General features: G+C 44.4%; 1 protein-coding gene across 8 annotated transcripts in view; it reads right to left on the bottom strand.

The window, feature by feature from the left end:
- Tmem266 (transmembrane protein 266) overlaps positions 1-20,673 on the bottom strand; it is a 115,758-nt gene that overhangs the window by 57,081 nt on the left and 38,004 nt on the right. For 4 of the 8 annotated variants that reach the window (XM_040729942.1, XM_040729939.1, XM_040729938.1 and 1 more), the window contains 2 exons: positions 3,714-3,847; positions 590-778 (listed from right to left, as the gene is read on the bottom strand). In XM_040729942.1, the coding sequence (XP_040585876.1) occupies positions 590-778; positions 3,714-3,727 (203 nt within the window). In that variant the 5' untranslated portion in view covers positions 3,728-3,847. Of the gene's footprint in view, positions 1-589; positions 779-3,713; positions 3,848-16,421; positions 16,517-20,673 lie in introns of those variants that run through there. The other 4 variants (XM_040729941.1, XM_040729937.1, XM_040729944.1 and 1 more) reach the window with 2 other exon arrangements.

Genomic DNA, 20,673 nt, shown 5'->3' with positions numbered 1-20,673 from the left:
GTATTTCTCCTTTCTGTGGCTTTCAACATTGCAACCCCCACCACTGAAAAACAGGAGAACAAATTCTTATCTCCCTTGCCTCTAACCAGATCAGGCTAATGAGACATGGGAAAGAGACCTGCTGATCTGATTGACAAGTAATGCAATGTAGGAGGAGTTCAAGTAAGAACAACCCCTGTGGGCTCCCACTGGACAGGAAGGGAGGGAGTGTCACTGTGTGCAGAGCAAAGAACAGTCCGTCCGAGTTCACCCCATGTGGGCTCTGTGACCTTGAGCACACTCCTAACCCCGTGAGGAGTACTGAGTGAGCAGGAAAGAATATTAAGGGTCACTTCAGTCTGAAGACAAATCCTATTATTACCTAAGTTCCAAGCAAACACCACAAAGGACATTAAGAGGTTCTCCAGCAGTGACAGGCATTTTTAGTACCCAAGGTCTTTCTCGGAGGGAATCATGTCTGAGTTGAAAAAGAGCCCGAGTAACCTAATGTCAATTTCTGGCCTCTTCTGCTCAGCATCTCTTACCTCCGCTGCTGCATCTTGGGAGGTACCCATGGAAACATGGGAAGTGATGCTGTGTCAGAACCTACCCTTCTCTTTGGTACTCTTCGTCCAAATTTGACAGGAGCTGTGAGCCCCCTGTGGAAAGGTCTACAGCAGCCAGGGGCAGGTCCCGATAGGCAAAGTTTACCAGCTGCACAGGAGCAATGCTCTTGGTTTCTTCATCTACTTGTTGGGAGATAATCTCAACTTCAGAAATTCCTCCTTCAATGGCAGGCCTGAGTGGAGAGGAGGAGCAACAGGTAAGGGTTAGCTAATGAGAACAATATGCCGTCTTCCCTGTGTCAAGGAGTGGGCTGAGGGTATAGGAGGAAGCTGTGCTGTGCTGTGCTGAGGGCCAGGGAAGCACAAGGCTGTTATTCTTCCACACTGGCCAGTCAGGGACTGGTCCAAGGGCCTAGTCGGTTGCCTTTTCCTCACCAGCTAGGGTGAATGGGAGGACCTGAACATGTGGGATTTGGGGGGGCAAGTTATTTATGAAGGGGAGGTAAGGACTCTCAGTTAACCAGAGAAACACGCATGCACACACGCACACATGCACACACACACACACACACACACACACACACACACACAGAGCTGCAGCTCTTAGAAGTCTTTGACACTGCACTTTCTATTGCAGAGATATACTGAGAATTATTGCATGTGGTTCTTTGCAATGGTACCATTGTCTGTTGCAATAATAAAAGGTACTCTTGCTCTCAACGGGATAGCTCCAGAAGCTTCTTGGAGACTTGGGGGCCTTGATGTGGTGAGGAGGAGAGCCAAGGACAGCTAAGATTCTGCTCCTTTCCTATTCAAAGGGGTCTCACCATACCTCCGTTCTCAAGATTGGGGAGTGGAATATTGGGGACCACCTGAGAAAACAGAGGAGTCTGGGTCAGTCTATGTCTTAGGCAGGCTTAGTTTGGGCACTGAAACCAACCCACAGTTTCACTGGCAAATAGTATGCCTCAGTCAGGGGCAGGGACACCTCTCAACCCACCAGTTTTGTCAATTCGAGGAGGCATTTTTAATACCACTGGTACCTAAGTAGGAATGGAGACACAAACATCCTGCAAGATGTTAATAGCTGTGTAGTGAGCCAAACATCTCCTGTTGGGAGATGCAGGGTTGGAGACTTTGGCTGTCCCTTCCTGGGCATCTTTGGTCCCTCCTACCCATCCTTGACCCTGTCACATTCTGTAGAATCTGAGAGGCTGAGTCTTGTGTGTCTGATCAAACAGCAAAGTTAGGAAGGGAAAGTAGTATGCACGAAAAAGTGAAAACATTTGGGGGACACAGAGGATCTGTGCATGGGGAATGAGAAGCCAGTGACATTCCTGAGGCAGCTGGTCTCCCACAGACTGTTCATGGGCTCTGGTACCACTTTCGGTGGCCTCAGTTTCTCTGACTGAAAAAGGCTTCCTGGGGGCTCTCGTCATTTGCTGTGGATCTGAAAAGCATGGAGCGTCTAAGTGACAAGTCCCACTTGCTTGTTCTATTTGCTCTCTGTGGGAAAACTCTGAATTTGAAATGTTTCCTACAGTGTGAAACCCAACAACAAGCACTACACAGTAGCAGTTACCTGGGGTGCTCACAGCTGAATCTGCCTACTGCCTTCGCTTGGATTATTGGAGGGTTATAGGTAGGCTGCCTGGAACACCCACATTCACCAGGTAATCCCCGTGCCCAGATTTGCTTTCGTAGGTTCCCCTTAAGTCTTTGGTTTTCCTTCCTTGCCAAGCACAGACAATATTACTCATCACAGTGTGACATTTACAAAACGACTCAAGAGCTTCAGACAGAACAGCCATGGGATGTGCAGTTCTGTTTCTCAACAATTGATCTAAAAGTGTGGGTGTTTCTGGGGGAATACCAGTTACCTTAGATATTTCCTAAAAAGTACATGCTGGGTTAGTTTGTTCTCTTAGGGACTATTCAAGGAAGCAGGGTTTTTGAATTGAACAAACAGAATTTTCTAACCAATGTGATCAAAGAAGGCTGGAGTTATGTTTCTGAAACTCACAGGGTATGATTCTGACACATGTGGGAGAAATTACATCTGCCTTGGCACGTCCCTGCCCTCCGGTCCACTTTGACAGTGGTTGTAATGGTCCAGCTCCATCTCTGGCCATGGTCACCTCAGCAGAGACTCAAAGGTTCCTTTGGTGAAAATGAAGCTCCCATAGCTCACAGCCTAATCATTGAACCTGCACATTGGTCTTAATAGGAGAGCACTGTGTTGGATGAAGTGCATTAGTGGCTCTATTCAGTCTTCCTTGAAAGGTATACACCACCCTTATTTCTCCCTTTAATTCTCCCACCAAAGAAGTGTGAGTGTGTGTGTGTGTGTGTGTGTGTGTGTGTGTGTGTGTGTGTGTGTGATTTTACAAACCCTTGACTGTGTATTCAGCCATGTGACTTGTTTTGGTCAATGTAGACATGTTACCAGCAGAAGAATGAGAGGTACTTGTGACTCTTCGTCTGGCTGTTACTCCAGCAATATCCCCAGTAGAGAGTGATCAGTCTAGACTGTTGGATGAACAGAGACACACTGACCAGAGTCTATTCTCACCTGGATTGACTGGCAGCTCTACGTCAAAGCCCACAGTGAAGGGCGACCCCCAGGCAAGATCAGCAGATCCATCCGGCTGATCACCCAGCCATGTGATCTTGCATTGCTCCAAGTTGAGGAGAGCTGTCAAGGATCACTACAGTGGCACAGAGAATGCACTCATGTGTCGTCATACTTCTGATGGCTGAGGAGCCAGGCACACAGCTAAAGGGGCTGGGGCAGCATAGTGTAATAGAGGGAGTGTTATTTTTATCTTGGTATTTACCAGTGAGTTGCCAAACACAAAATAAATTGCCACCTGATGACTTACCACACTGACACTAGGTAAGATTAAATGGTTCATTCATATGGCATCTTGGGTTTCAGGAACTGAAAGCAAGTCTTTAAAAGGCCTTTGCCAGGTGTCATAAACCCTGCTTTTAGAAACCCTCTTATGATTTTTAAATTTCCTTGAAATTCTCATTTTATTATCACCAGTAGCATTTCCCAGTCTTATTCTTGGATTTGCTTCAGTTGTCTGGAGTAACAGAGCTTCATCTTATGAGAGACTTGCATCAGCAGTCAGGACTCAGAGAGCCGGCTCTGATGGTACTTACTGTGGATTGGTCATGTTGAAAGATGCAACCAAAGCCAAGGGCTTTCTTGATGTCTAGTGGGGTTCAGCTGTCCTTAAGCCTGATCTTAGCATTTCCAAGTGGAGCTTTTATAAGATTCATGAAAATAGAGTGCCCTGAAATGATAAATGGGCATTTATTACCTTCAGATGCCAAACTGAATTCCTCCTAATCTCATCTAAAACTGGAGTGCTTAGCACTTTTCCCATATAGCACTTTTCTCTATGGCACTGCTGAATGGATCATTCCAGCAATGCCATGGTGTAGTAATGACAGGTGACATGCTTCTCTCCAACTCTCCAGGCTTCCTCACTTACCCATGTTATTCCCACAAAACTGCTGTACCCCCAAATCCCACCACGAACGGTACTTTGTCTCTCTTTTCTTTTCAATTGAGAGAGCCAGCAGACAGACAGCAGCTAAGGGAACTAGCCCTATGGCCAGTATGCTGAGGGTCATAGCCGCCCTCTGCTCTGTTTCCCCATCTACAAATGAGGGTAACACTGGAACTACCTAAATTACGGGATGCAAGGGAGATGCTTGGGACAGTAGCAAACTGTGTAAGTGTTTAGAAACTTTTTAAAAATTAAGATGGTACAAGCTGGCCGGGCGGTGGTGGCACACACCTTTAATCCCAGCACTCAGGAGGTATAGGCAGGAGAATCTCTGTGAAGTTGAGGCCAGCCTGGTCTACAGAGCTACACAGAAACTCTGTCTTTAAAAACAAACAAACAAACAAAATGTACAAGTTATTGAACCTGATCATATCCCGAAAACTATTTATAGACCAAATATAAAGCTGTCCTCCCAAATGCAGCTTAGGTACATAGTGGAAGCTTTTCTACCAACCAATGTGACAAAGCCACAGGTAACTCCTGTGCGAGCTGGAACTGCCTGAAGGGAGGGCACAGGCAGACAGACCCTGCTTGGGATGTTTCCAGACAAGCCACTGTGGAGGTGTTCAAAGGGGTAAACGTTCAGGAGGCGGCACCACACACAAGCTGCTGTTCCTACGAGAATTCCTCATGGGATAAAAACCTCATTCTCCTGGCCTGAAACTCTGTTCAAAGAGAGAAGGCCCAGCTGGAGACACAAAGGGAAATCCACAGGGAATGAAAATGACTCTCAGGATGGGAAACACCAGGAACAGATGGCCAAGGAGGAGCTCACGCTGCAAGAGGAACCCTGGGAGGGGCTGGACTTAGCACATCCGGAAAAGAAATGGGAGCTCTCTATAACTACATGGAGCTCAAACCCTGTCATTTGACACCAGAAGTCAGTAGGGACAAAGGGTCAGAGGCAATTTGGGCAGAGTTTGGAAGATGTCTTGTGGACACACCTCACTAAGGTAAGGGTTTACCTTGCCTCAGTGGAGCTCAGCAAAGAGGTCTAACTGTTGTTGGACTCCCTTTAACAATATTTGGGGTTATATGTTGTATAGTAGACATACAGTATTACAATACATACATCTATTATACAGTAGACATAAAATTCACCACCCCACCATGGAAAGTTAATCAATTTCAACTTTTCCCTCTCTTTGTAAACACTCTCACAATGTCTTCCTGGTATTGAGAGGATTGTCTATCTTCAACTGCTAACGGAGCCAGAGTGGAGGTACTCACATCTGAGAGCTAGGTGAGCAATGCTGCTTTCCCAATGGGGTCTCTGCAACCCACCATTCATAAATGAGCACCTGAAATGCCATGCAAGGTAATAGCCCTGTGAGGACACCATAGGCAGCCCCTTCTGTTCACATGCCTCCCAGGCCGGCTGGGCTGGCAACTTAGAATATAGAAAACTCAAAGCTTTTTACACACCTTGATAAAGAAGAGTAAAAAACTGAGGATTCTATAATTAGAAATAACAAAACAATACAAACTATTAGAACAATACATTATGACAAATGTGAAACAGACAAAAGGGAAGAAATTCAAATTGTAAAGAACCTTAATTTCACTTTTAGGAAGGAAAATTTCTAATATATACAACATTGTAGAGAATTGTGTAATGGATGTTTAGTTCCAACCTCAATACTTAATAGTTAACAACAGTCTTGTTTCTTCTATATACCTGTCGACATACCAGAGGGAGAGAACTGGGAATGGTGTGAGCTTTTGAAACCCCAAGCCTGCCCCCAGTGACACACCTCCTCTAACAAGGCCACACCTCCTAATCCTTCCCAAACAGTTCCACTAACTGGGAACAAAGCATTCAAACATATGAGCCTATGGGGGCCATTCTCACTCAAACCAGCACAATTATATCCTTCTACACCTCTGCCCTTCACTTCTCTTTGTGTCTTATCTCACTCACTCACTCTATCATCTATCTATCTATCTATGGAAAAGACTCTCATAGCAACTCTCTTAGTTATCTGGTTCTTACAATCTTTCTACCCCCTTCCAGAATGTTTCCCGAGTCTTAAATGTAGGGTTGTGTTGTATGTGTATCAACTCCATAGCCGGATAAGTATTTAACTTACAGTTAGAGATGGCATTGGTTTAGGAAACTAAAGAAGTAGGTTTCATCAGTCACTGGTATCTGGCCAAATTTATAGTCCCGGGCATGAATTCCCCATTGTTCATCAGACCTTAAGTCTAATTAGTTGTCTCTTGGTTACCTCTGGGTTTTAATGCCACTACTGTGCCTTTCAAACTATCTTGCCGTCCTGGTTACTGTAATGGTTCTCTTGTGTTACAGCTGGGTAGAACTATTGATTGCTTTTCTCTGCTGGCAGCTAGCTTGGCTCCTTCTGAAACTGTAAGAGCTCGTCCTCAGTGAGGAGGTTTCAAAGTCAGACCCAGATCGATTCCTCTAAACCCAGTGTCCAAAGTGTGTGGTGTCTTCAGAAACAGGGTCTTCTTTTTCTGAAAGGCACCAGGACAACAGCATAGCCTATATCGCCTTGCTCCCCTGAGTAACAACTCGGTTTTCCCACGCCTGCCATTGGCTGTTTGTTAAATAGTCTTTGAGTTTGTTTTTGAAGAGGACTGTCACCCCCAATTGGTGTAGTCTCTCTCTGTCTCTGTCTGTATCCATAAAGGAATATAATCCCTATGGCTTTCTCAAACGTTTTTGATGATACTTACCCTTCTCCTTCTCCTTCTCCTTCTCCCTCTGTGTTGCTGTTCCTTCTCCCTTCCCAAGTAAGTCTACTGCCCCCTCCTTGCTTCTCAGTTCAGCCATTAATAACTAAGGCTCACAACCAAAAAGGCATACCACAAAAGTATCATCAATACCAGTCAGTATTTTCTTAACAGCATCATACATTTCCTTGCCTGGCCTGTAGATCTTTGGTTGTGAGCCTAGCCTTTAATGGCTGAGCCTCTCCAGCCCTGTCCTGTAGTTTTTTAAAGGCCTTTTCAACAAGGAGCTGTGCTAGTTGGTTTTGTCAACTTGATTCAAGCTGTGGTCATCTGGGAAAAGGGGACCTTAGCTGAGAAAATGGCTTAATCAGATTGGCCTACAGGCAAGTCTGTGAGGCATTTTCTTGATTGGTTGATGTGGGAGGGCCCAGCCTCCTGTGGGTAACACCACTCTGGGCCGGTGGGCCTGGGTTAGATAAGAGGGCAACCTGAAGGAACTACTGAAAACAAGTTGGTAAACTGTTCCTCCAGGGTCTCTGCTGCAGCCCCTGCCTGGAATCCCTGCCTTGTGTCCCTGTCCAGGTTTCCCTTGCTGATGAACTATAACCCACAAGGTGAAGTGAACTCTTTCCTCCCCAAGTTGCTTTTAGTCCTGGTCTCCATCATGGTGACAGAAAGCAAACTAGAATAGCAGACAAACCAGGCCCACCCTTCACGAGTCTCACTTTAGCTCAGGGTCCTCCGTAATCTTCCTCACCTTGTGCACAATATTGGTAGAAACTGCTCATTTGTCCCATAATCTTGGATTGTGGTGATTATATCCCTTCAGTAGATACAATTAATATGTTCCTCTGCTTCATGCATTTCCTGTGAATTTTAATTACTCTGTAGACTTTAACTAGATTCATGTTCTTTTCTTTTTTCTTTTACAAGACTTGATGGGTCATGTCATAACTCTTAATAGGAGATAAATGTGTCCATCTTTTTATGACATTAACAGCCATTGGCAATTTACTAGATCCATTCATTCATTCATAAGGCTTATAAAATGGTGAGTTGGATTTTAATATTGTTTATCAATCAGCTACTATGAATACAAACTTTCCCTCATCAGTGGTTTGATCAGACCAAGATAGGGTTCATATATAGAGAAAAAAGATACATTTTGCTTCTTGTTTTCAGAGCAATAACTTGGTCTTTCATCAGCTTCCAGAATGATGGATGAGGTGTTTGCTGTGTTTAGTAGCCTCAAGGGACCGTTAGCTTATGCTGCAGGGGCTGGGTGGAAAGCTGAGGCCTTACAGGTGGTAGCACTTGCCTGGAGGGGCGATGGTGCTGTGGTTCTCAGGGATGCCTGCCTCCTAACACACCAGAGATGGTAAGGTCAGGAAAAGCATGGAGTCATACTAGATGGACAGTAACTAGCCACTGCGGCTGGAACGTCTGGTCCTTGGCAAGCAGCACATTTTAGAAGACAAACTGCCTTAAGATCATGGGAACACTCAGCCTGGCTGTTACTTAAAAATAATATTTTCCAAACAAAACCACCCTCAGAGCACAAGCCTAGCACGAAGCAGGTGTAGTCTGGCACTCTATAAATGAACATCTGAAGTGCAAATCTGCTGCCTCCTAAACCTGGTAAAAGGAGAGGAGAAAACCTGTTTTGGATTTACTGTGTCTGGCTCCAGTGGGTGCAGGCTGCTTTTTAGGCTTCAGTAACATTCTAGGCTCTCCTACCTGTTGGTTGTGTGCTACTTACCGATACCATGTTTGGTGGTTGCAGCAACTCTGCCATCCTTGGGATTTGGGGTTTAAAAGGGCTTCTAAGACCAATTAGTTTCTTACCCTACCAAATGAAAGAAAGCTTTAATTCAGCTCACCTGTCCTCAGAGGCCCCCAGGTTCATTCTTCATCCTTACACCAAATGACATCCCTATTTCACTGGTTCCCTTGTCTAGTTTAACTCTGACCTGTTGGGAAATTTAAATTCATAGGCTTCTCTGTCAGTTGGAACTCGAGGGTGGAAGATGACGAGCTTGCTAAGTGTCTTATGTGTTTCTGACCCTCTAGAATAGTGGTTCTCCAAACTTCTCCAACACCCGATTCACTCAGGGGCTTACAGGCCTCAGATTGCTGATGACGATTCTAATTTAGCATAGTGGGGGGTGGTCTGAAATTTTACATTTCTAACACATTGCTTGCTTGGCTCCTTCTGAAACCTTTTCCCTTAATATTTCTTTGACTGTGGTTCCATATTAATTTTAGGCTTTTTTTTCTAGTTCTTTGAAAACATGACAATGGAATTTTTTGATGATTATATTGAATTTACACACATTATTTGAATAGTATGGACATTTTAAATAAGATCTCTTTTAATCCATGAACACGGGATACTTTTCCATTTATTTGTGTTTTCTACAGTTCCTTCATGAGTATTTCATTAGTTTTCAGCATACTGAGAACCAGGTTCTTGCCATCCACACGGTTTATCCTGCACTTAATGTGATCCTCATGTTTGCTGCCCTTTGGTTGCAGAATGGCTGCTTTGGCCCCAGCTTGCACATTTTCATACTAGCCCCAAATGCAAATAATTAAATTCATCTCTACACAAAGTGGAGCTTTGGCAGGCCTGTCTTTCTAACCCTGCCAGCTAACATCTGGTGTCGTCTTAGAATCGGGTCCCACGGCTGTACAGAAGACTAGAAAGACAGGCAGATGGTGGTTAGGAGTTCTAGGAGAGCCTAGATCAGTCACGATTAATCCATATGGGGTGAGCATATTGTTTCCATAAACATCATGTCAGTTCTCCTAGTAAGAAAGAAGCAGGAAGGGTTGTTGCCTGGGTAACGAGGTTGTGCCACACCTGGGACTTCAAAAGAGACTGACCAGTTAGTTGGTGAATGACTGGTAAAAATTTACAAGGCCATTCTGTAAAAAACAAAACAAAACAAAACAAACATCTGTGCCTCTCTAATTTGGAGATATAGAATTGCATGCATGGAAGATGCAGTTTTTATATCAAAAGCCTACTGCAGAATCTGGTTGTAGGAGAATTCACTACACTCCAATGCCCTTGGTAGACATGATGCTCACACCCCCAGGAGAAGGCATCTGAACCCTCCTCCCTCCCTCCCGCCACTGGATGAAGAGGTTTTATGTTCAGCAGTGTAAGGTCACCTCATTGTCGCCTTGACCTGTTAATTCCTTGCTCCATTAACAAGGAGCTAAAATGAAGAAAATCAATCATGGGCCCAGGCATTCTCCTCCACTCTCCAGTCAACTGCAAAATTTTTAGCTGCAGATTTACTTAGCAAATGTAGTGGCTTTCCTTTTGGGTGCACAGGGTCTACTTCGGACCCCTCTGTCTACTTTTGTTTACCAACATGATGCATTCTGTCTGCCACTACTGATCTCCTGAAGTGTGGGTCACACAAAGCCAAATCAACTCATCGCCATGATCCCAATTCCTTCCTTCCCCTCAATATCATTCCCCTCCCAATTTTCAGTTTCCCTAAATTCCCTAAGTCGAGAGTGCTATGTGAGCCTTGCTGGAATAGAGGACACCCTGGGTTTTGCCCTTGGACAGTCTAAGTGGAAAAGAACACCAGGAAAGCTCCTAGCAGCTCCAAGCGAAGTCATTTTCTTTCCAAAATTCTGCAGGGATGTCAGGGAACTCAAATTGCTCTGTCTGTGGAATTACCAATAATGAGCAGGGGTTATAAAGGATGCCCTGTCATCTCTAGCCCTCCCCAGCCCCTGACCAAGCAATTCTTAAGTAGAAACACCAACTATGCACATCACTGAAGCAGCCTTTTGCTTTACAAAGTGGTCATATATAAAACTTATATACAGACTAATTTTGGTGGGTTTTTCTTTAACAAAATAAAGTAAGTACTTCCATTTTTTAAATCACCACACATCTTTCCATAAATTAGGTAGTGATTTACATTTTTACATTTCTTAATTCATAAATGTACATGCATAAATCAGCTATCACAATTTCATGTTTTAGTGGTGTCTGATGTTTCTTTTTGTCTACCTTCCTGCTGTCTTGCCTCGATACACATATGTATGTATGTAAGTAGTTACTAGTGTCAACAAATTGTGCATCATTCTTTGTGTTCAAAAACTACATAGAAATATTTCATTGTTTACTTCAAAAACATAATTCACGTATTTGCTTTTTATCTATAGAAACTCCGTCTCCCAAGTCAAGCAGGAGGAATCTAACTTATTATTTTATGAATGACTGCATCATATTCCACGTGTGGATGCCCAACAATTAGTTGACAATTTCCCGGATTAAACATGGTTTATTTTTGGATTTTTGTGGGTAGTCACTGTGAAAGATGCTTGGATATATTTTATTATGTGCTGATATTTCTGCTTAGGTGGGATGGATTCCCAGTGGTGGTATTTCAGGGATAACATGTTCTATATTTAAAACCTTAATAGTTAAATAAAATTGCTTTCTAAAAGGTTATGATTATTCACTTCCACAGCAAAGTAAGAAAGTTCTCTTTGGGAGGGAGACCCCCTAATCAACCATGAGCTGTCAAAGGCAGCTGTTGGCTCAGTAAATCCAAAGATTTGTTTAATGATGCACCTTTCCCATGGAGCAATAGAGTTACAATAGAAAAGGGGAGGACCAATAGTAAAAATCTAAAGTAGCCATAGATGTCTTTGGAATCACCCCATCAACTAATTTTTTGTTTGTTTGTTTTTTCGAGACAGGGTTTCTCTGTATAGCTTTGGAGCCTGTCCTGGAACTTGCTCTCTAGACCAGGTTGGCCTCTGCCTCCTGAATGCTGGGATTAAAGGTGGTGCTGCCACTGCCCTGCCCCCATCAACTAATTCTATGGACTGATTCAGCAACAGCCAATCTGCTGAGGATCCTATTTTCTTCCATAAACACCCACCTCTCAAACTAAACCAAACCCATAGCCAATCCATAGACTTCTGCTAGTGTCCTTCCCCTCCCAACAAGCTGACAGCATAGGTAGAAACACAACGGATTTCATTCCATAGATTTCAGACCAATCAGGAAAAGAATTTCATCTCTTGTAATAAGCAGAACACCAATACGCAAGCCACTGCTCAAAAGACTGCTAGAAACTCCTTGAAAGTGGCCTCTGAACTTCCTGGACCCCGCCCTCCATTGCAGGGTCTGTTCACTGCACTCCCAGAGAAGTCAGTCTCCTCTCAGTGACCACAGATTCTTGTGTCATGATGACAAGGGCCACACTTTGCTACTATCTCATTTGCACACCAGGCAGTGTCCACTTTGAATCAGGACTTAGAAATGCCACTCACCAGCATTTCTCTTTGAAGAACCAGCCCCACTTCGAACTCAGCCCAGGAGTAACCTGGTAATGCTAGTCATAAATCTCATGGGATTCTTCCCAGAAGGAGGAAGCCGGAGAGAAACAGTCATGGCCTCTAGGCTGCAGATGGCTATATTGTTGGTCAGGGCGCCCCAGGCGATAGGCATCAGCAGCGAGTGTGGGAAGTACCAAGCTCAGGGTAGGCGCCATGATGCAGAGCAGACCAAGGCAATCCTTGGAACTCCGGTCTTCAGTCTCATCGGAATGAAAGGCCCAAGGCAGGAAAAGCTAAATCATGATGGAAGAGAATCTGTACTGAAAGCTAGATGGATGATATGGAGAAAGTGGGGCCTGACTGAGGCAGGGGGACAGCACAGTTGGAAAGAAAGACTGGGGTGATTCTCATAGGAGCCGTGAACAGGCCCTGCTGCAGACTGTTTACCTAACCCAAAGTAGGTTAGAAAGGAGACTTAGTCTGCTGGCCTTGAGACCAGTGGTGGTCTCAGGAGGCTCTGGCAGGGACAACCACCTGGAGTGCTTGCTGGGAATGCAGATTCCTGGGCTATGGGGGCAGTTCTGATAAGGGGGCCAGGAAATGAACTTCTTTCAGCAGCCCAGGCAATGGCTGCCTCAGAAACAATGACCTAATTTATGCCACCCCTTATCGCTGATTTCTCAAATACCTTAGTAAGGGCCTCTGATTTCAGAAACGCCCACTGGCCTCCATTTCCTCCAGTCTCCTGTGGATCCACTGACATTCTCAGCTTGTTTCTCCTTCAAAAACCCTGCTTTCTCCAGATGCTGCTGGCCTGAGCCCATCCCCACAGCTTCCCTGGGACAACTCACTCACCAGTGTTTATAACAACACGGACTTCATAAGAGAGGGGGGTAGCAATAGCTTCAGAGAAGGCAACTAAGAAGCTGAGAAATGCTAGTCAGAGCTCAGTTTTGCGACAAATAAATGACAACTTACTAGCCCACCCCCTTCTCTTTCATCATGTTCCCCTTAATCCTGGTGGGTGACAGAGTCATTAGACATGAGGGACTGTTACTGTTAAATACCACATTTCCTTGCCTCCAAGAAGCCATCAAAATAAGGTACACAGTCAATGTAATAACAGCTTGTCAAGGAAAAAGACACACTGTCATATTGAATTTATACATCCAGTGTAAGATCCTGATGGTTTTAGTAATGGGGAAATACGGGGGAAAGGCTCTTACAGGCAAGTCTCTCCAACTGTCCCCAGTTTCCACTTGGGGACAGGAGAAGAAACCATCCTTCCTTCTTCACCTCAGTTGTCTCACAGGCTGTGAGTCACTTTTCTGTTTTCTGTTACAGTGGTTTTATTCATGCCCCATCTACTCTGTATACTTCTTTGGGTCAGGGTCACACTCAGCCAACGTAAAAAAGCAGCATCCCAGGCTCATCTCCCCCTGCTAGACTTGGTTCAACAGCTTTCCAAGGACAGTCAAAACAAGGCAAGACCCGGGATGGCCCTGTGAGTATGCTCTCTGCACTGGAAGAATATTTCTCACTAATCCATCAAACTGCAAGGACAGTTCCCAACAAAGCCCGTGCTATGCTGGGGACAGCTGGGTGGAGGAGACACCAGTGACAAAAATCCAAGGTCATCTTTGTGCCTAAGGAGAAACATGACTGAGTATGCATTCCCTTGCTTGATTCAGTATCATGTGTTTAAAAGTTTAATGGAGTTTATTTTTCAATAAAGGATTTGGGATTATTGAAGAGTTGACTAGAAAGCATGGAATATTCCCACATATTCCTGCCTTTGCCTCTACAGTTCCCCAATATTAGCATGCTGCTTTTGTTAAATTTGGCAGATCAATATCACTATGCTATCATTAAGCAAATGAGGCTTGAGTCAGGATTCACTGTTTGTGCTGTTCAGATTTATGATGGCATGTGTCTACAGTATCACACGGAAGTGAAACTGTTAGTTCTAAACACCCCCAGCTCTCCTACTCTACCCTCCCTCCATCACCCCAAACATGTTGCTGCCCCCACTTTTCCTCTATCTCTGTGTCCTCTCAGTTCCCCAGGTGTCAAACAGGTAAAATTATACAGAATTCAGTCTTCTCAGATTGGCTTTTTAGTAATATTGAGGTCCCTTCATACCATTTTTGTGGTTTGGTAGCTCTTTTTTAAATTTTTTTTTATCAATGCTGTACCACATAGAGGGTCTGAAAGATATTTTGGTTACTTCCAGTTTGGGGCAATTATGAACAAGGCTATGTTAAATGCCTGCATGTAGGTTTCTATGTGGACATAGTTTTCAGATCATTTGGGTGAATATTAAGGGGTATGACTGCAAGACGCCATGGTTAAGCTATGTTTTATTTTGCAAGGAACTGCCCAGCTGTCTCCCAAGTTAGCTGTACCATTTTTCATTCCCATCACTGGTCCACATCCTTGCCAGCAGCTGGCGAGTGGCAGTCTCACTGTTTTAACTTGAATTTCTCTGATTATATACGATGCCCAACAATTCTCATAGGTTTAACCTCCATACATTAATTGATGGTTAATTCTGATACTTCCTTTTAAATTAGACTGGCTTCTTCTCCTTTGTTTCTTTTTTAAGTCTTCTTTAATGTTTTTTTAAAGATTTATTTGTTTATTATGTATACAGTGCTCTGCCTACAGGCCAGAAGAAGGCACCAGATCTCATTATAGGTGGTTGTGAGCCAACATGTGGTTCCTGGGAGTTGAACTCAGGACCTCTGGAAGAGCAGCCAGTGCTCTTAACCTCTGAGCCATCTCTCCAGCCCCTAATGTTTTTTTTTTAAATTTATGTCTGTATGAGCAAATGTCACATGTGTTCAGGTGCCCTTGGAGACCAGAAGAGGGTGTCAGATCCCCTGGAGCTGGAGTCCTAGGAAGTTGTGAGCGACTTTATGTGGGTTCTGGAAAATGAGCTGAGGTTCTCTGGGAGAGCAGTAGTGCTCTTAACCACTGAGCCCTCTCTTCAGCCCCTCCTTCACTTTCTTATGGATTCAGTTCTGTTACCAGTTCTGTTTCTTCAAGGTGGTGGCTTGTCTTTTCATTGTATCTATTTTTTGAAGCACTGGGAAAGTGACTACCACAATAGACAGAGTTAGGTCAGTTCTGATGGTTAGTATTTACTGGGTAGCCTTGTCCGGCAGCCCACACCCTCCGGCTTGCCCTGGACTGTGAACACCCTGAAAAGAACTTTTCATTAGCATTAAAAGGAAAACATTTTGCCATGGCCACTTTTGAAGTGTGCAATCATTGTTGAGTATGTGGAGTCTTTCAATATGTTTGGTTATTAGTGCTCTGTCTTTTTTTTTTTTTTTACCTCTGTGTTTATTCAACAAATGTTAGCGTTCTTAGAGGCACCAGGGCTGGGACTGGCTCCTTGTTTGGAAAGCAGCCACGATACCTCTCTCACATGTCTTAGTTAGATTTCTATTGCTGTGATGGAAAACCATGACCCAAAGCAACTTGGGGAGGAAAGGGTTTATTTGGATTACATATTCTGAGTCACAATGCATTGAAGGAAGTCAAGGCAGGAGCTCAAACTTGGTGGAAAACTAGAGAGCAGGATTGATGCAGAGGCCATGGGGGAGTGGGGCTTACTGGCTTGTTCCTCATGTCTTGCTCAACCTGTTTTCCTATAGAACCCAAGAGCACCAACCCAAAGGTAGTTCCACCAACAATTTACTGGGCCCTCCCCCATCACTAATTAAGAACATGCCCTCTATGCTTGCCTACAGCCTTGACATTATGGAGGTATTTTCTGAATTGAGGTTCCCTCCTCTCAGATGACTCTAGCTTGTGTTAAATTGGCATAAAAACTAGCCAGGACATGAGCCAGGCAGTGGTGACACACACCTTTAATCCCAGCACTTGGGAGGCAGAGGCAGGTGAATCTCAGTGAATTTGAGGCCAGCCTAGTCTACAAAACAAGTTCCAGGACAGTCAGGACTGTTACACAGAGAAACCCTGTCTAGAAAAAGCAAAACAAAATAAAACAAAACAACAACAACAACAAAAAACCTAACTAGCCAGGACATAATGTAATGAGGCAAGCCAGAAAACTTCTTTCTCAGCCCATGGATGTCATCCAGAATACCTCAGTACAACCCCCTGACATCTGGACTCCTGTAGCAGATGTTTCCCACTTCTCAGCTTTCCCTTCAGGTCTGACACCTGGTCACAACTTGGATTTTAACCCATTTTGCCTCTGATTCCAGGAGTACCTGGTACAAAGACAAGACACTCTCTCAAAAGTTCTCACCCCAGAAAGTATGTTTTCCACAGTTTACAAGGCCTCTTAGATGGGATCAAAGAGAGATCCATAGGAGAACAGGATGCATCCACACTTCCAACAATCTAAGAGAAATAAGAAGGAGTTACTGCAAGCCTGGAAGTGGTCCGTGTCAAGGAGTTCTGTAGGCAGGAAGCATGATTTGTCCTTGTATTGTGACTCAAATTATTCCCACAACCCACTTTCCTCGCTTATAATGAAAGGCAGACAGGGACAGAAAGAGCTTTGCTTTCCAAGGTGTGGACCCTGACCAGTTGTGGCAGGAACACCACCTGGTGATTGTTAAAAATAAGGATTCCCAGCTCCTATTCCAGGCTGAGTGAGTCCAAAACCTGTGCCTGACAGCCTGGCAGGTGTGTAACTCATTGTGGTTTGTGACCACAATGCATGATCTTCAAATTCTCTCTTAGTTCCATCCTTTGATAATCTATGACATTAACTGTGACCTCTTGGGGAATATTATTATAAGGTGTGTGACTTTTGTTTATGCTGCATTTGTTTAACTCTGTGAAGCTGTGATTCATTACCTGTCTAACACACCTGGTAGTCCTAATAAAGAGCTGAACATCCAGAATCGAGACAGGAGCAAGGATAGGCGGGGCTGGCAGGCAGAGAGGATAAACCGAAGGAAAAAAGAGAACAAGGAGAGGAGACCGTCAGGGGCCAGCCACACAGCCAGCCACAGCGTGAGAAGGAAAGTAAGATACACAGAAGCAAGAAAAGGGGAAATCCCAGAGACAAAAGACAGATGGAATAATTTAAGATAAGAAATGCTGACAAGAAACGAGCCAAAATAAGGCCAGGTAGTTTTAAGAAATAATAAGCGTCCGTGTATGATTTATATGGGAGCTGGGTGGCAGGCCCCTCAAAAAGACCAGAGAGGAAAAAGTAAAACATATCAACAGTGACCCTGCTGGGAGGCAGCTGCTTGAAAGGTCCCTGGAAGGGTGCTGGCCCTGAACAAACCGGAGGGTGCCCCCCAGGAACTGGGCTCTCATGCCAGGCATCCGGGCATGGCAGGCAGCCACCGACTCGGTGGGTCGGTATGACCCTCTTGGAGAGTCATGCTGCTCGCCTACCAGGGAAACAGCTTGAGTTGTCACGACGGATCACAACCCTGAGGTGGAAGCTGGGGGTGGTGACCATGTGCGTGTGTTTTGTTGGTCAGTGTGGGCTTTACCTGGAGACCTGGCTTCTCATATAACCAGGCTTAGCTGCTGGGTTCACCCATCAGCTGGGCAGCCAGAGTAAGGGAAAGGATGGGAATTAACAAGGAATATTGATGGCACAGCCAGAGGCTGGAGACAGAGGGAAGGCTTCCTGCTAAAATCCATTCCCTTGAAAACAAGTCTCTGGGTGTCCAAAGCCTACGTTTTCATGTAACTGACCGACTGCCTGGCCAAAGGCCACCAAAGAAGGGTAGTACAGTGGGGATCAGCACCACGGGCTCCATGGTGACAGACAAGCCCCCCTGTGTTCGGGTCTCCACGCCTACTTCCATAAGCTGAGACCAAACTCATTCACTCGCATGACTGAGTCCCTAGGACCTGCCCAACAGCAGACTAGGTTCTGGGCACATGAATACTCATGGAACTTATTGGATACTGTATTCTAAAAAGCTTCCCAGCTCAAATATTTTCTTATTTTGTGTGGTATGTATGAAGTGTGTGTGAGGGAGTGTGTTCACATGTATGTGCACACATACATGTGCATGTCAAAGTCAGAAGTCCGCCTTGGATGGTACTCCTCAGCAGACACCCACCTTCTGAAACAAAGTCTCTTCACTGGCACTTTGGGCTGTTTCTACCTCCCCAGAGCTATGATTACAATTGGGCGTTACCATGTCCCCTCTTTTTTACACATAGGTGTTGGGAATCATGGTGTTTTAATTGTCTGGGCCTTCTCCTAGCTCCTCAAATAGTCTATTTGTAACATTTTAAGAGATTTACTTTTATTTTATGTGTGGGTGTTTACCTGCTGTGCACCATGTGTGTACAGAGCCCATGGAGGCCAGAAGAGGGTGCCAGAGCCTCTGAAACTGGAGTTACAGACAGTTGTTAGCTGTTGTGTGGGTGCTGCATATCAAACCGAGGTCCTCTGGAAGAGCAGCCAGTGTTCTTAACTACTGAGTCGTCTCTCCCGCCCCTCAAATATTCTATTTTAGGGTAAGCTTTGAGCTCAAATTTAGGTTACAAGTGTGAGTTTTGTAACTTGCCAGCTGGGTATAAGAAGTTCAAGGGTCGGTTTTGTCACCAAAACAATTGGGACAACTCTGTTTTCATAAGGTGGTTCGAAGAGGCACATGAGTAGGGGGTACACAGTGCTGCCTGTACTGGCCATTTGCCTGTGCCTGTGTGAGCTGTCTACTCAGTGTGTGAGGCACAAGCCACACCCAGCTATTGAGCACTGAGATTCAGCCTGTCCAGCTCAATGTGAAATGTGAGAAACATATGCTGGTCACCAAGGACCCAGCACGAACAAAAGGATGCAAGATTTATCACTGATAACTTTTATATTGATTGCATGTGGGTACCACCGTATTCTAAATATAGTGGTGAAGTAAACTAATTAAGATTAAAGTTTTTCCTTCTCTTTCTTATTACATCCATTTACCTATTGTGTGTGTGTGTGTCCACTGAGCCATTTCACTGGCCTGATATTTCATCTGTTTCTTTTTATGTTGTTAATGTGCTACTAATAAATTTGGAATGGCATATTTGGTTTGAGTTATATTTCTATTGGATACCACTGACCTCAAGGAAATTAGAGTGAGATTCTGCTGGGCTCTAGTAGTGTATGTGATATGTTGGGAAGAAAATGCCCACACTTGTGCTCAGACCCAAGAGAACCCACAGGAAGGCAGGACTGGGGAGGCATAAAGAAAGCAACATGGTGACTACAGTTAGTAATCATAGGTTGGACATGTGAAATTGCTAAGAAGGTAGATTCTAAGTGTTCTGAGCACAAAGGAATATGTAGGTGAGGTAGTGAGTATATAATTTGTATATAATTTAGCCATTCCATAATGTATGAATATTTCAAAATATCATGTTGTATATCATAAATGTGTATAATTTCAGTCAATTAACAAAACAAGTAGAAAGGGAAGGGGAAATCAGGTGTGTAGGGGTTCCATGAAAAGCCTTAAGGAGGAAGTCAGGAGATCAGGGGTAGTTGTATTAGTCAGGGTTCTCTAAAGAAACAGAACTGATAGAATAAATGAATATATATATATGTATATGTATACATACATCTACCTACACACACACACACATCACACACATACACATGTACATGTGAGATTTATTAGAGTGGTTTACAAGCTGTGGTTCAGCTAGGCAAACAATGACTGTCTCCTGAGGGAAAGTTCAAGAATCCAGTAGTTGTTCAGTACACGAGGCTGGATGTCTCAGCTGGTCTCCAGTAGATGTTGGAATCCTGGAGAAGTAAAACTCTAATATCAATGAAGGAATGAGTTTGCCAGCTGGAGTGAGGGCAAGCAGGCCAAAAGCAAAAGCCTCCTTCTTTATATAGGCTGCCACCAAGAGGTGGCACCACCTCAGATGACCTGGATTTAAGGTAGATCTTCCCACCTCAAATGATCCAAGCTGCTTAGAGTTTAGTTAATTTCAGGTAAGGTCAATTTGACAACCAAGAATAACCATCAAAATGGGCAAAGGGCAGTCTCTATAGGATGTCCCAGCTTCTCGAGGGATGGGTCTGTGATTCTCCCATCATGCCTTGTATATGCTAGGTACCTGAAGGCTACTTGTTCTTTGCAAAGAGCTGGGAGCCAGAGGGGAAACAGGGACAGTAAGTCAGAATGAATACAACACTTGTTTGGGAAATGGATGGTCTCACTGCAGTGGGGAGGGGAGGCTTGTGCACCCAGGAACATAGGAGAGAATTTGCCTAGATAGGACAGCAGCTTAGCATCGATAAGATACCTCACAAAACTATCTCTGACATTTTTTGTTCTGGGCATCCAGGGCTCATGTTCCCATGTTTCCATATACACAGTATAGAAAGATTGGCCATCGACGACTGTGCTGGGACATAGTGACATGCACACTTTGACATCCCTAAGCACTTACTCAAACACACCAACTTGTTTCTCATCTACACAAACATTTTCTGAGCCTCAACTTAGCATCCAGATTCATGTCAGCTATGGAGGCTACAGAGATCATTGAGACGTCATTCCTACCATCACTTTGAGCAT

The sequence above is a fragment of the Mesocricetus auratus genome, unplaced genomic scaffold (assembly GCF_017639785.1).
Source record: "Mesocricetus auratus isolate SY011 unplaced genomic scaffold, BCM_Maur_2.0 Super-Scaffold_100022, whole genome shotgun sequence".
Taxonomy (NCBI): Eukaryota; Metazoa; Chordata; class Mammalia; order Rodentia; family Cricetidae; genus Mesocricetus; species Mesocricetus auratus.
This window is presented reverse-complemented; position numbering and strand designations above follow the sequence as displayed.